Genomic DNA, 16,084 nt, shown 5'->3' with positions numbered 1-16,084 from the left:
ATTGGGGATCAACCCACTCATTAAACCGTTTGCTTTTTACTTAACAGAATGATATCAGTCTCACTTCTGTTATCCTCGGCAGCATATCGAGCATATATCATTTAAAAAATAAATACAGAGAACAATAATTAAAACATTTGCTGAAGGAACCGACTGCTTCAAACTGTTTAAGCAACATACAGCGCATCATAAATTAGTGGTTGCAAGTGGACAGCGATTATGCACACTTCGTCTTTGTAGCACCATATATGTCTACATGCTGCCTACATACACACATTTTGTGAAAGCGCACGTGTTCTCAAGGCCCTCTAACCCGTGTTCTTGCTAGTGCTTGAGGTGAATTCCTCAGAGTATTTGATGAGAATTAGGGGGTCATAGACGCATAGACTCTCAGTTTTCGTACGCTTCCAAGGTACGCTTCCATTATGAATTGATTGTCTATGAAGCACAGAAGCTGAAGCTTAGAAAAAGTACAAAGCACAGCCACAGGATATGATGGTAAGGATTTAGGAAATACTCAGTGTTGCGGGTGCATGCTGTGGATCATAATGTAATATAAGTTTAAGTTATGGACGCATAGGTACTTTTTCATTCATTTAGCCATTTATGTCACCAATTGTATCAGTAGGTGGCTTTGAGATCAGGCGCCACTGGCCACACTAAGCAGTGCTCATGTTGGGCCAGAGTAAAGCATGGCAGGTGCACACTCAGGAGTCGGGGTGCACAGGTTGGATAGTAGGTATACCACAAACCCATTGCAACTTCACGAACTTGCTGTTGCCTGCATTGGTCGGTTGGTTCGGTTTAAGCACCATATCCAGTGGACCGAGGTGCTAACCGGACCTCTCACATTTCCAACTTCCAAGCGGCGGCGCGGCCAGGCAGCAGCAGCGCCGCATGCATGGCCTGCTGCATGCAATGCTGCGTACGTTGCACGAGAATCGAACCCGGATTGCCGAATTTAGGGGCAAAGAACCGCCGTGGTCCCTATCAAATGTTATCAAAAGGCAGTGAAGACCTGCCCCAAAGTCTGCCTTAAGTTGACCCTCACAGCTCACAAGCCTGCCCTTAAGACTGCACTCCTCTCCCACTGGCAGGTGGAATGTTAGAGAGGTGCTTAATTTCATTACAAGCATTTTATGTTGAATTGTGAAGGAGCTGCATTGTACAGAAGTATGTGCACATTACCTACTTCTGCACAGCAGAAGTAATGTGCAGTTTCAGTCATGTGTATGTTCTGTTTCTGAAGCTTAGGAACGATTAGCCAGACTACAATGAAACTTTGAACATAGCTTACAGGTATCGTCAGTCGTCACCTTTGCGGCTGGAACTTTAACTATTGATGCCTCCTTTTTGAACACTCTGCATTAAAAAATCACCAAAGTCATCCGTTGAGATTGGTAAAACTGCAAATTACTTTAGTGGTGGGCTGTGCTTATGACTTCTGCTTGCTCATTAGCATTGTAATTAAGAGTTAGGACAGTTGTGGAATCCAATAATGTGTGTCTAGTTAACTTTTCTCTTTTCAGCTCTGGGGTAGCCAGTGATCATTATCTTGTACCACTTAAACCAAGCTGTTGTTGTTGTTACATAATTCAAGATGACTGGCTCAGGCAAAATGAAGAAAAAGGTATGTTTCCATTATTTTCCTACCAGACATGTATGCAAGATGTTTGAAATTTGCTATATTTGTCTCTAGTGGTGCTTAGCTCATGTGCTAACTAATATCTTGTTCTTCTCTGCAGTCTGTTTCCAGTCGTATCCCCCTATAATGCATTTATTTCATGACAAAATGCTCTATTTTATACACCTGCGGTTTCAAAGTCACTGTCTCTCAAACATGAGATTATGTGTAGCCATTCTGTAATAAGGTTTTACCAGTACTGACGGCCCTCCCCTCCTCACCTGGCTTTTCCGCTCTGTTGTCAGTACGCCTCGGGCGAGGCGTCCTGGTACATGACCAGGAAGCAGGCGCTGGACAAGCTGCAGGTGAACCTGCGCGACTTCCGGCGGCTCTGCATCCTCAAAGGCATCTACCCCCGCGAGCCCATCAAACGCACTCGTGCGCAGAAGGGCTCCACAGAGAAGAAGACGCTCTACTACAAGAAGGATATACAGTTCCTGCTGCATGAGCCGCTCATCTGGAAAATGTGGGATATGAAGGTCGGTTACACTTAAGACACGGGGGGCTTCATAGCTGTCATTTGGTTTTCTTCTTAGTAGTTAAAAGTTATGTTTAGAAAGTGGGTAATCATCATTTATCTTTTTATTTGTTGAACTAACGTTTTATACCTGTTTGAAAAGTCATGATAACCCTTGTATCTTTTACTTACAAATCAACCTAAATCTGAAAAAGTTAACTATGACGGACTGAATGTAATCGACTGATGAAACAGCAAAAATGTAATTTATGCATCATCTTTTTACCAGGCGAGGCACAAGAAGATTCAGAAGTCGAAGGGCAAACGCGACTTCGAGGGCGCCCAGCGGCTCAACAAGGGTCGCCCCAAGTACGACCTCGACCACCTCGTCAAAGAAAGGTAAGACAACTCTGTCAGTATCCTCACGGAGACTCGAATAGATGGCAGCTGCAATGTGCATAACAAAGTCACGGCTTCACTGCAGTGCAGTAGAGCAGACACAGTGCTCCACTACTTGTCTCACTAACCTGTTTGTTACGGCATAATAGAGGTTGGTGTTTGATGACATGCATACGATCATGCAAGCTGCCAAGCAGGTGGTAGAAGTTCTTACCAAGCTCCTCTCATGTATAGAATAATCTTACAATGGTACACAGTGTCTGCTCGTAATCTCAAAATCTATCTCTCTGCCCGTCACCATGAACCAACTATCCTTCCTGCTCCTTATATCGATTACCTAACCACTGTCCTTCCCTGTCCTTTATACCCTCCCCTCTTCGACCTCTACTCGATACGCCCTCCCGACCTATACCGAGCTCTGATCTCGCCGGCCACAATGATGGTATCCACCCACTGACGCTAGCTGACCGCGCCTGCCGCCAGGTACCCGACCTTCTCTGACGCGCTGAACGATCTGGACGACCCGCTGTCGCTCTGCAGCCTGTTTGCCATCATGCCGACCGTCAGTAAACTATCAGAGGGTGAGTTATTGGACGCCACACGCCCTGGAGAGGGGCTCTCACTCTGGAGTTGAACGGGACGTGGTGTGGTGCTGTATGTCGGTTTGTGGGATGACCGGCGGCGGTGCGGGCTCGGCCGCGGGTGGAGGGTGACGTACAGATGTTTTCGGTGGCCGTCGAGGTGGGTTTTTGTTGTGAAGTTTTCGTCGTGTTGTGGTTGAAGGTGTGGTCGATGTATGGAAATGATTGTAGAATGAGAATAGACGGTGGATGGTGGTTTGCTCACAGGTGAATGGGCGTCATCGGGGCACCCATCGTCTTTTCTCTATGTAATGTTACCGAATGTAACCACCGAGCCGCGCCGTTCCGTCTCTGACCTCAGTGTGCCTCTACAGCTCCGTTACAGCGCTGGTTGTCGACTGTCGCACTGTCCGGCCCGTGTATGACCCTCTGACCGCTGTGTATGCCGGCCCCCTATATGCCTCTATCTTACCTGACTGTGTCCTGCCCTCCGCTCCGTTCTAGCTCTGGTGTCCGATTGTCGCCGTCTCACCGGTCCGTATATGTGCCCCTCTGACCTCTATGCCGGCCTGCCGTCCAGCCCCCTATATGCCCTCTCTGACCTCTGTGCCCTGCCCTCCACCCCGTTCTAGCTCTGGTGTCCGATTGTCGCCGTCTCACCGGTCCGTATGTGTGCCCGTCTGACCTCTGTGCCCTGCCGTCCAGCCCCCCATATATGCCCTCTCTGACCTCTGTGCCCTGCTCTCCACCCCGTTCACAGCGCTGGTATCCGACTGCCGCCGACTCACCGTCGAATTCATGCACTATGTGATCGAGTCACGGGCATTGCGGAAGGCGTTCATCTCCATCAAGGGCTACTACTTCCAGGCAGAGGTGCAGGGCATCGCCGTCACCTGGGTGATGCCGCACCACTTTGTCTACATGGTGAGAGAGCGGGGCTGACGGTAGAGGGAAGGGACAGGGCTCACAGGACGGGATGGGACGGGGCTTACGGTTGGAGGATGGACGAAGCTACCGTGATAGGTGGAGAAAACACTATGCTTAGCTGTGGAATGAAGTGATGCATATAGGATTGGAACTCGGAAAGGACGAAAAAATATCAGTATTGAAGACATCCTGGTTTGTATTTGGTTGTGATATCATGACATGCTGCATTTTTAGATTGTTGTAACAGTATTACACAATCCGTGTGTGCTTTATGCAGCAGCATTTTAATGCGCGCCTCGTCTGTCCCTCCCTCAGCGGCCGGAGAACGTGGACATGAAGGTGATGGCCATCTTTTCCGAGTTCTATACCACGCTGCTCGGCTTCGTAAACTACCGGCTCTATCACTCGCTGAACCTCATGTACCCGCCCAAGCTGGCGCTCACAGGAGGTGGGTCAGACTGCGGGTGGGCACTGGTCGGCCTCTGTCGCTGAATCCCCAGCCTCCGTGTAATCCCCGGTCCCCATGCTCTATCAGCCCGGGTCTCCCGTACACTGATAGTTCGGCGAGCGGCCGATAGACGGTGCTGGGGATGGTGCGGCCAACGGGTTCGAGATGGCAGATGCCTTGCGCCTTGCGATGACGTTTAGTTCTGGCTTTTGACTATAAGCTACTTATTTTGTTTGCCAGTTCTTTTGTGGCTTATTTATTTGTGTCACGGTGTATGTAATCTGAACCAGGAATAATATAGGAAAATAAGTTTTTTTCTACTATTGACAAAAATCAAAATACAATGGTTCCTGAGGTCTGGGCCTGGCTGTCATCACGTAGCCGCTACTTTTTGCTCCACGTGTTTTCTTTGGACGTTCCATGCTATTATTGCGGTAATATGTCACGTTATATAAAATCCCATGGAGGATAATGGAAGTCCTAGTGCTGGCCAGCTTTGATGGAAGTGAGGCTAGTGGCTGCATTCTGGGTAGATGTAAATCTGATCTGTGGGATCAATCAATGGTATTTGTATCAACCATATTCAGTATCCACCATACGCGCATCACCATTTCCAGTACCACCTCTCCTGCTCAGTTTTAGTCGAATTTATCTCCCCTCGACCCCCACAGACACGTGTATGGCCACAAAGTACCGTCACAATCATTACCCCCCCCCCCCTCTAGCGACCCCCACAGACACGTGTATGTCCACCCGGGAGCTGGATGACGAGCGGGTGGCGGCGCTCAACACGCCTCTGGCGCGCGCCCGGCTGCCCGATGACGCCGATGACGCCGACGATGACGCCGAGCTGGCGCTGATGGCGGCGGCTGCCGGCGAGGAGCTGGAGGAGGTGCGCCGGCGCCGGCAGCGCACCCGCCGCCTCCAGAGACTGTTCGCCGGCTGTCGGGTGTTCATCGGACGAGAGGTGGGTGATTGAGGGGGTGACGAGGTGGAGGGGTGGGAGAGGAGAGAGGGTAGGTGAGCTGGGCGGGGTCGGTGGTGAGTGGAAATTGAGGTACTGACGCTACACCGTCAGATGTAGATGTTCGTGGTGTTTTGTGCATCTGATTTTTTTTACGATATCGCGATATCGTTATATATCAGGATGTATGTAGTGATAGTAGGGTGGAATCACATTGGTAGATAACTGGAAGCTTGAGGTGATAGCACTATAATAATGTATATGTTTGAACCGTGTCATGTTTCTTTTGTAATAGCATGATTCTGACATGGCATGGTTAATTTGCAGAACCCTGCTAGTGAAGTAGCATCAAGTTCTGACTTATCAGGCTGTATGATGTGTGGTGTTACTTTATGCATCGTTGGTGCTTGAACGGCCCACGCTGATCTCTGGGAAAACTTCACCGATTAATTGTGCACTGTGAAGGCAACTGACTTGTGTGACTTTTTCAGCACTCGGATGTAGACCAATAATCTTCTCAATCTCATTTCCTAACTGCTGCGATGCTCTCCCTGTGCTAACGCCATCTATGTGCCCTCCGTGTGCCAGGTGCCCCGTGAGCCGATGGTGTTTGCCATCCGCGCGCTGGGCGGCACGTGCTCGTGGGACGCCTCGTGTGCGCCGGGCGCCACGTACTCGGAGACAGACGAGACCATCACCCACCAGCTCATCGACCGGGCCATGCCGCAGGGCGCCAAAAAGTACACCTCAAGGTGAGAAGCGGACGTGGTACCGGGTGACCCAGGGGATGTTTCCTCCTTATCTGAACCATGTTATGAAATATGCGTGTTTCCTATTATAAGTTGCAGTCATGAAATGGCTAGCCTTTATTCCTAGGAAATGAGTGACATAAATGCTTTTTACTACCAGGTAGAGTAAGTCCTCTCGAAATGTGGTCTATTACGAAAGACGTGCTACTTTTTAGTGACCCGCCTATACCCAGCTATCGATGCTGGTCGGACAGGTAGTAAGCGTCGGTGCACTGATGTCTCCTGATACCACTTCACTGAGGGAGAGGGTGAGGTGAGGGGCCACCGCCTCCGTCGACATGTCGAGTGCTGGTCAAATATTGACACCACCCGGCTGACTGGGGTGGGGTCGGGTCTCGAGCACCTCTCGTCCGCCACTGGTGGGCGCTGGAGCACAGAACTGGAGCGGCCGCGGCGGCTTTGACAGTAGAGTGGACCAGGACGATAGAGGACCGGACTGTGTGTTCAGTGGGGCGTGGGGTCTGGGTGACATAGACGCCCCCCCCCCCCAACATAGACATTGCATGACCCATGTACCCTGTAGGGCCGTAGAGGATGATGAATTACCGTCATTTTGTGCATTATTTGACAACCCAAACAATAAATTGTAGCAAATGTTCCTCGGGGGATTGTGGTTTTGATAACGTGTACTTTGTTCATTGTGTTGTGCCTTTAGTGTTGACCCCGGGACGTCTGTTGCTGCGCTCCGCCAGGCTTTCTGTGGCGCTGTGTCTGATGACTGTTGTTCACCAGGTTTTCTGTGGTGTTGGCTGACGGCTGCAGGTTTTCTGTGGCGTTGTCTGACGACTGTTGTTCGCCAGGTTTTCTGTGGTGTTGGCTGACGGCTGATGGTTTTCTGTGGTGGTGTCTGACGACTGCTGTTCGCCAGGTTTTCTGTGGTGTTGGCTGACGGCTGCAGGTTTTCTGTGGCGTTGTCTGACGACTGTTGTTCGCCAGGTTTTCTGTGGTGTTGGCTGACGGCTGATGGTTTTCTGTGGTGGTGTCTGACGACTGCTGTTCGCCAGGTTTTCTGTGGTGTTGGCTGACGGCTGCAGGTTTTCTGTGGCGTTGTCTGACGACTGTTGTTCGCCAGGTTTTCTGTGGTATTGCCTGACGGCTGCAGGTTTTCTGTGTTCTCTGACGGTTATTTCGCCCGCCAGGTACTACGTGCAGCCTCAGTGGGTGTTTGACTCGGTCAACTGCGGCGACCTGCGGCCCGTACAGCTCTACTTCCCCGGCGTCGAGCTGCCGCCGCACCTGTCACCGTTCAAGGAAGAGGAGGTCACCTGGGGAGAGTACGTCCCGCCCGACAAACTCAAACTGCTCGGTGAGTCTATGGGAGTCAGACTACTGAGTCACCTGGGGAGAGTACGTCCCGCCCGACAAACTCAAACTGCTCGGTGAGTCTGGGAGTCAGAGAGTCCTACTCCTGAGTCACCTGGGGAGAGTACATCCCACCAGACAAACTCAAACTGCTCGGTGAGTTTATAAGTTAATAGTCGGTCTCTATCCTATGTTACCAGGGGGAGACCCCCTCCGGTCTGCCCCGGGAAGCTCAAACGACTCAATGGTTCCAGTATTACTGGCAGTGTCGCTGCGAGGACAGTACCGCTGAGCCCGCAGTCGTGGCCTCCCGTCACCAGTGAGTCAGCCGGCGGCCCGGCCGCGTGAGGCGGGTGTGTGTGGACAGGCACGGAGCTGGCCTGTCCTAGTGTTACCCCTGGCTAGGTGTTAATAACTCATCAGCGGCGTCCGACCCGCACCCTGGCTCCCTGCACAGAGCAGCACAATTGGAGCCCCTTCTCGGAAAATGAACCGCTGCAATTTTAAACTACGTGCAAGGTCTGCATGATCTGTCTCATGCACGGGTCTGTTTGGTTTTCTGGGAATCGAGGAAAGTCCCAAATGATGTGCGGTATACGGGTGACTTTGCTGGCAGTTCTTACGCCGGCGATGTGATAAGATTTGATTGAAGAAAGGGTCGGAAGAAAAGGCCTAGACGCTTTGATGTCCACTGAGGATAGTGGAAACGCTACTCGATCTATGTTCATATATTCATATCTAGTTTACAGATATCTAGCTCATCCATGTTGGTGGAATTCGTCAAGTCGTGTTAGTGGAATGATTCACGTATGGTCGTGTTAACCAAAACTGCGATAACACTGACCCGATATAATTATTCTTTACGATTGTCCGCCATATTCGACCAGTCTGTATTGTTAAAACGGAAATCTATCGTTAGATTTCGCCGAAAAAAAAGTTCACCGTTACCGGAAACGGATGGTTAAGTGGTTCTTAAACATTTTACTGTACACGTGATTTTATCCCATATAATTTTATTTCATAATAAAAGTACCTCAGTTGAATGAAAACGGCTTTGAGATGAGTTTGTTGCTTGTCTCCTTAAATGTTTTAACTGCACGCATCTTCAAACACCCGTTGCACGATTGTTCAAAGCACGTGTCCTCCGCCACTATGTTTCGGATTCCGTTAGGCTGTGCGGTGCGTGGGTAGTGACGTCATCTGGCCTGTCGTCTGTGTTGGACAGTCGCGTCGATGTGATTAATGTATTTCTGCGCTGTAATCGAATCTGCCGAAAAGTCTGTCTGTCGCTCAAGTTCTCGTCTTTGAAAATCAAAGACTCTCGAAGCGAAGACTTCTTTTATCGTTGGCTGTGTTGACACCAAAGCAAGTGAAACTTATCCAAGCGTCCTTTGTGTGATAAAAAACTATGCCTTTTTCCACTGTGAACGGCGCGACTGCCCAGTTTATTGCCGGTCGGCTGGTGCCGCGCCGTTTGAAATGCCGGCGCCACTGGCTGACGTCATTAGTGCATTTGTCACGGCCCGGATCGTTACCGGCGTTAAACCACTGGCTTTTGGCGCCGTGCGGCCTTTGAAACCATCGGAACCGATGTCGGGTGTGGGGTTTTGCGGCTCTATCGTCGGCCGTTACTGGGTTCGATTTTGCACAGCTTGGGCGGTCGTGTTAGGGGCTGTGTCCTAAAGTTTTGCTTGTTAGCGACCACAATTCGATTTTTCATTACGCCTGCTAGGAAAGTTATGCTCAAGCTATAGGAGTATACATGATCGTATGTATGATCATGTGATGTATGATGTGACATATGATGTATGATCGAAACGGAACACTTTTGCTCCCTCTATAACTGTTCTGGCTTTAACATGAACGGGGGCAGCCTCATTGTGTTTCATTGTATGTTAATAGAGATCAATAATAGCCTGTGAAGAACCTCCTCCCCCCCCCCCCCCCCTAAAAAGTTTTCCCTCGAATGGTACCCGAATGGTATTCCAAGCATATAGCCTTCTCATATATTCAATGTGAGAACTTCGAAAGGTCGTGATCGCTCCCAGACCTTCGTGTCTTATTCACACCATCATTCATTTCATTGACAATATAACTGCACCTGGGGCTGCACTTACCCATATGAGTCTCATTAGGTAGCACCGTTAATTTCTCCATAGGCCGGGCGCTGCCCTGATGAAGTGCACGTGCTGCCGGGCTCTATGGTTCATTTACTCCATCACAGTGTGTATGTGCAATGTGTGCACTGAGTTGGCACTGAGTCTCTGAATGAACGGGGCCAATCGACCCGGGTCGCCGCCGCCGCCGCGGAAAAATCAATCGGTCGCTCCTGTCTCCATGAGGCGGCAGGACCCCTGGTGATTGTGGCAGACTTCGGGCGACACTGCGGTGAAGATGTTGGACGTCAGAACTCTTATGTGACCTCTGGTGTGATTGTTGCATTCATTGGTCCGGCAGTTTGTTAGCTTTCGTCAGGCAGGCAATTCTGCTATTGTTACTCCGGTCTTGACTTCTTGTAAGGGTGTGCTGTATATAGTTAGTGTACAGACCCTCAAGTCCCAATAGCCCTGCGGCACTGCATTGCTGGATGTAATGGGCATTCCCTGTCGCAAGCGAACAGCACTAGCGGCATATTAACTCAGCTTTTATGGGGTTTCTTTCTTTTACGACATATCTGGCTCACGATCGAACCTGAGCACAAGCAGGATACAGCACTGCCGCAAATACAACGCTTAAAATGTGTTCATTTCTACCTACCGTCTGCCGTTGGCTGCGTCGATGTCTGAAATCCCATTTGTACCGATATTCGGTAGTATATACGTGCATAAATTTGTTGCCGAACTGACGTGCTCGGTGCTAGTGGCGTCATTGGTCCCCAGGGAGCTTTATGCAGTAGGTGAGGCCAGTGTATGACGTCTAATAAGGCGTTGAAAGGCGAGCAAAAACAGCTATCAATGATGGAGCTGTGGCAGGCCGCTCATTGGACTTGCCTCCGTCTTGTTGTCGTCCTTCCCCTTCTCCACTCTCTTCCCCAGCCGACACTCCCCTTGTTGATTTTTCAACCCCACTGCCTTCTTTCTCGAAAAGAACTCCAATGATTAGACGTTCTGGAGAAACCCGTCGCGACTGTGGCGGGGGCGGCACTCGGCCGGTCATTGTCTGCCGTCTTTAACGAGCGTCGATCTGCCGATCAGCCGTTTGGGACGACTGTCGTCAGGCCAAGATCGTGTTCCGAGGCGATAAAACGGGACTGCGGTGCTTCAGAAAGAAGCTGAATTTTGATGATGAACTGTGGGAGGGTGAAACGGTCATAGAAAGTGCTTCTTGGGGGCGTAAGGCGTTGGCAAGTCGGGAAGTATGAGCCTGGAAATATAAAATACTGGCTAACGAATAAACTATTGTGATCACGAAATAAGCCATGCATTTTGCCTCGAAATCACACTATTACAGCTTTTCACACTTTGAGTCTCATTTGGTTTATGAGGTCCACTGTGAGAGTCTCACTTCCTGCTCCATATCATCATGCAGCGGCCTCTCTGTTTCGTATTACCGGTCTTCTCTGTTTCGTGATAATATTTGTATCGTGTTACGTGTCCTCACGTCGCCTGTGTCTTCCCCCTCCCCCTGTATCATCATGACCCCTGTGTTCTCACGTCCCTTTACACTGTGTAATCACGCCCTCAAGTCCCCCACGTCCTCACTCTCCCCCCGCTGTGTCCCCAGGTCAGCTGCAGGGTACGGAGCAGGCGGCGGCGGAGGACGCAAGTCCCCCACGTCCTCACTCTCCCCCCGCTGTGTCCCCAGGTCAGCTGCAGGGTACGGAGCAGGCGGCGGCGGAGGACGCAAGTCCCCCACGTCCTCACCCTCCCCCCGCTGTGTCCTCAGGTCAGCTGCAGGGTACGGAGCAGGCGGCGGCGGAGGACGGGGTCGGGGACGACCCGTCCTCAGACGAGGACGAGGACCAGGAGTCAGCCGACGAGAAGCAGGAGGACGAGGACAATGAGGAGTCGGATGGGGAGGAAGAGGGGGAGGACAGTGACGGAGACGAGGAGATGGAGGACGAGGCCGCCGAGGACTCGGCCAAGGTAGGCTGGGCGGACGGACGGGGCTGGGATATGAGGCGTGCGTGTTGTGACGTGGAGCGATGGGCGATCGTTTTGTTTGGTTATTTTGTTGGGAGCAAGCTCTTTCGGCCTGGAAGGCCATTGCAGAGCTATAGGATGATGAACATGACGTGAAGCTCCATAATCACCAAGTCATTTGAAGTTCTTATTTTACCCGGTCAGCTTTGCAGCATATGATTGCTAAAATCCACTTGCATAAAGCTGGTTTGGTGCATTTAATGTACAGGTCTCGCGAGATTAAGCGGTAGGTTTTGCACTTTTACATTTCCGGTTATATCTCAGAAACTAATCGATCTACGATGAAGCCATTTTACACGATCATGGCCGGCTTGTTACCCAACAAGTCGATCGCATCTTCAACACTTAAAAGCTTAAGACGATGAAGATATAGCCTGAAGTACACTAAATTTTCTAGGTGCAAAACCTACCGCTAAAACCCGCGAGACCTGTACATTGAGGTGGTTTATTGCCCTGCTACCGTACAATCGGTGTCCCATGTCCAGTACGGGGGGCGGTGAGGTCCGATTCCCCGTCAGCGACTGGTACCGCCATCCCTCCCCCGGTCCGTGCCGCTCAATATCGGACCGGCGGCGGCACAGATCGCAGACTAGATAACTGAGTTCCGACCGACCGACCGGTCTGCCGATCGGACCTCGCCAGACGGTCCGGCAGGAGCCATAGTGGCGTCTCAGTCAGAGGAATATAACTATTATATAACTTTTCAGAGATAGTTTGCCTCTTACGGTAAAAGATAGGTCAGCTTTGTGTTTGGAGCAGCTCCTTCGCGCCTTTCTGCCGTGTGGTGACCTTTCTATCCCAACCGATCAGACTTTTTTTAAAGTCATGAAGCGAGGTTTTCTTCTTCCGAAGAACTAGGGTCTGCTGCACTTGAGAATTGTCTTCATTCTTCGCCGGGGAGGCTGTCTCTCAGCCATCTCCTCCGCCACTCAGACTAAATAAAGGTGTTTATAATATTGCGGCCCTTGGATCCGTTTGGATATCAAGGAGACTGGTAGAGAACTAATGCGCTGGAAGCTGGTAAAGCACGCCTGGGGTCGCTTGTGAGAGCTCTTCTGCGAAGGCGCGGCGCGTACCGGAGCTAGTACACGTGTAGGGCTTGGCGGCCGTGCGCAAACCGCGCCACCGGATGCCCGCGTGCGAGACGGTCATATATGCCTCTGAGACAGTCCTATTGACGGCTTCTGCCGGAGTACGGTGCCTTACAAGCTTCTGGGGCCGTGTGACGCCGTCTCGGCGTTTAGGTTCTGAATATAGACCGGCCTGTCGGGTGAATGGAAGGAGCGCAGGTGACAGCGCTATGCGAGCTATGCGCCGATGTGTGTAAAGAAAGCTAAAACGGCGTATTTCCAGTTAGTGCAGCATCGTGCCTATTCGGCCATTCGTAGACCATGTTTGCTGGGTGCCAATACGATCACCACCACTGATTTATGGCTGGCTTGTGATACCTCAGGCTCCCCGCAGTTTATACGTTAGCAACCAACTGAGCTGTGTAAGACGATCTTCAATATCCCGGAGACGGTTAGTGATACCGCGGACTTCCCGCCGTTTTGCACGTTAGCAACCATATGACCTATGTAAGCCGATCTTGGGATATCCCAGATATATCTAGTGATACCGGGCAATTTGATGCCTCATCTCATCAAATCTCATACCTCGCACATCCATTACAATAGCTACCTGCCTTCGTAGCCATCGGACCTATATCAGGCATTATCTGGATATCCCCGCTGACTGGCGGTATGACGTCCTCCTCCAGGCCAAAATGAAGGTGACTCCCGGAAAGATTGAGAAGGTGGACGACCGCAAAGACAAGATGAAGGAGAGCAAGGAGGACTTCTGGATGCGCGCCAGGATGATCAAGAAGAAGGACAAGTGAGTGGTAGTGGCCGGGGCTGATTTTGTCCCTCAGGGGTATTTTGATTCTCGTTTTTTGTGTGGATGTTTATGGATATGTGGCCGATGCTTCTCGGCCGGCATGTTATTTAATTTTTTCTGGTTTTCGGCTGGTTGACTGTTCGAAGTAGTGCCCGCATGAAACATGTGTCGGATGATGTTTTCACAAGGCCAGGGGTAGGTACGGGGACCCGCAGTTGCTATTGTACACGAACCCCAACTCTAGCCGTCTGTCCTGTCCAGTAACAACCGATAACATTGATATCGACTGCCGGTCCCTGCACAAGAGCAGCTGAGGTTTTCTGTGCGTGCCCTCTGACAGCTTATCGTTGTTCCCTGTGAGGGTGCTGGGACAATTTACTCAGGGTCGCTGTACAGTAGCAACTGCGGGTCCCCGTACGTTTCTTTGGCTCTTACATTCAGTTACCGATATATTATTGTATCTAATTAATCATTACTGTTTCATACCAAAGAAAGTCATTTTCGTAATCCCCACATACATTGGTGCATATCCTGGGCCAAGTTTCACCAAGTGCGGTAAACTCAATTTGGGGTAAAATACCAAAGTAACTACCCCACTACATAACTACAAATATACTACCCCGAAATTAGGTTTACATAGCTTGGTGAGATTGGGTCAAGTGTCCCAACCTCACCAAGTTAGGTTAACTTAATTTTGGGGTAGTATTTTTTGTAGTTACGGAGTGGGGTAGTTTGGTATTTTACCCCAAATTAAGTTTACCGCACTTGGTGAAACTGGGCCCTGAAGAGTTTCAAACTTTCAGATCGTGCATGTTTGACCTAACTCAATCACCGCCCGTACGCGCTAACGGTTAAAATAGGTGTGCCTCAATCGATGTGTCACTAATTGGCTCCTATCGCCGGACCAATGTCAGCCACATCCTCTCCGCTTCAGAAGTGCAGACGATTGAAGTATTTCATCGATATGGCACCCGAACGCCCATGTGGTAGCGTGAAAGGGCATGCATTCATTTTTCATGCACGGAACATGCAATTCTCGAAGAGAGCTGCACCGGCATGTGAAGCCCAGGGGACCTTTTAAATGAGCGGACTCTGCAAAATTAACAATTACGAGGCGGACCACCACAAACAGGCCTGGTGAACGGCACTTACCGGCGCGCGATGCTGTTGCTGATCGATGACGTGTTTTCGTTCGGCAGGCACCGTTTCTACAAGCTGCTGAAGCGGAAGAAGCTGATGCAGGAGGAGGCGCGCCTGCTGACCAAGAAGCGCCAGATCGTGGAGAAGGAGATGGCCGAGCGGAAGCGACAGGAGAAGAAACAGATGAAGAAGGCGCTGGCGCAGACGTAGCTGTAGGAACTGGGGCCGGCGCGGTCCGCTCGTATTCGAGCTGGATTGCTGGGGATCTGGAGAGGTTTTGCGCTGCTTTTGTGATGAACAGACTGTTGCTCGCCACATTTGTACAATGATGAGTGAATATATCGTCTTGTAAAGGTGACTAAACATGGTTTATTGTTACTGCAACGAGAGTGTTCATAATTACGTGAAACCTATCGTGAATACCGCGACGACTATTGATAGAAAAAGGGCAACTGGGACTGTGCGTCACTGGCTATTATGATAAAACATTAACTACTGTAAACTTTGGGTTTCACTGGCTTACTCGGTATTATTTCCCTCAACATGCAAGGCATACATGGTCGGTTGTACCTACTGTTTTCTGCTTGCACTTGTTATATAAGTGCGTTCAGGCTGTCAAAAAGTGTAGACTCTCCTCTCTCGCCTGGCAATGTAGCGCAGGCTCGCTAAGTGATAACACCTTATCCATTTAGCGCACGATCGTAATTAACAGGTTTGATCAGTAAGATGTCATGGTTCCGTAGGTCACGACGGGTCAGTTGGAATGCATTGAAATGCTTGTGATCAATATCATTCGATCCTGCAGACTGTTTTTGGGAAATTATTGCTTATGATCATCATCATTGGTCACTCTTTATTGACGTCATGATCTGAGGCCTCTTGCACCAAAATCCTCTTGCACCAATGCTTGGATTATTTTGCATCGTATACCCAGTCCAAGTCTCAAATGTAACAATTTGCGTGCAAAATTTAGCAAGCACATGTAGGATTATATATTGGGCTATTGCAAACAAATTTACCACCGTTAGATAAGCTTATTCTGAAACCGGTTTTTCGATTTTACCTAGCTATGTAGTTTGGTGCAAGAGGCCTCTGGTCGAACGAAACCGTAGAATGATTATGATCACATACATTTTAGGGCTCATTGGCAACAACATACGATTCGTAAAAAGAGAAAATAGAGCATCATGCAAGGGATAACAACTACAAACGATCGAGCAAATATTTTGTTTTTTTTATTAAAAAATGTATCATTTCCCTGTGGGCACGAACGACACTGCTATTATCCTGCCCTTTTGAATCTGTCATGATCAAGCCACGTGACTGACCTGACTTCAGCTTTGATATGTATAC

At 49.9% G+C, this 16,084-nt stretch overlaps 1 protein-coding gene across 2 annotated transcripts; it reads left to right on the top strand.

Annotated features, from left to right (window-relative positions):
* The first annotated feature begins 254 nt into the window (after positions 1-254).
* On the top strand, positions 255-15,089 carry LOC122375608 (pescadillo homolog). Of its 2 annotated transcripts, none has more exons than XM_043355113.1 (13): positions 255-498; positions 1,530-1,630; positions 1,930-2,163; positions 2,431-2,540; positions 3,024-3,121; positions 3,882-4,045; positions 4,364-4,496; positions 5,222-5,463; positions 6,049-6,212; positions 7,409-7,575; positions 11,457-11,656; positions 13,473-13,588; positions 14,791-15,089. In XM_043355113.1, exons 2-13 carry the CDS (start codon positions 1,601-1,603, stop codon positions 14,939-14,941), a joined length of 1,809 nt encoding a protein of 602 aa, XP_043211048.1. In that variant the 5' UTR covers positions 255-498; positions 1,530-1,600; the 3' UTR covers positions 14,942-15,089. The 2 variants fall into 2 exon arrangements, with proteins under 2 accessions (XP_043211048.1, XP_043211047.1); XM_043355112.1 differs by having other exon boundaries at positions 298-412.
* Positions 15,090-16,084: the final 995 nt, after the last annotated feature.

Source organism: Amphibalanus amphitrite, unplaced genomic scaffold, assembly GCF_019059575.1.
Source record: "Amphibalanus amphitrite isolate SeventyFive unplaced genomic scaffold, NRLGWU_Aamphi_draft 001881F_arrow, whole genome shotgun sequence".
NCBI lineage: Eukaryota > Metazoa > Arthropoda > Thecostraca > Balanomorpha > Balanidae > Amphibalanus > Amphibalanus amphitrite.
This window is presented reverse-complemented; position numbering and strand designations above follow the sequence as displayed.

What these genes read in the sequence shown, in the direction of transcription:
- LOC122375608 (XM_043355113.1), top strand. Translation starts at nt 1,601, where the DNA reads ATGACTGGCTCAGGCAAAATGAAGAAAAAG. An exon ending in CGTCAGTAAACTATCAGAGG is followed by an intron (nt 3,122 to 3,881) that starts GTGAGTTATTGG and finishes CCCCGTTCACAG; the next exon opens with CGCTGGTATCCGACTGCCGC. An exon ending in GGGTGTTCATCGGACGAGAG is followed by an intron (nt 5,464 to 6,048) that starts GTGGGTGATTGA and finishes TCCGTGTGCCAG; the next exon opens with GTGCCCCGTGAGCCGATGGT.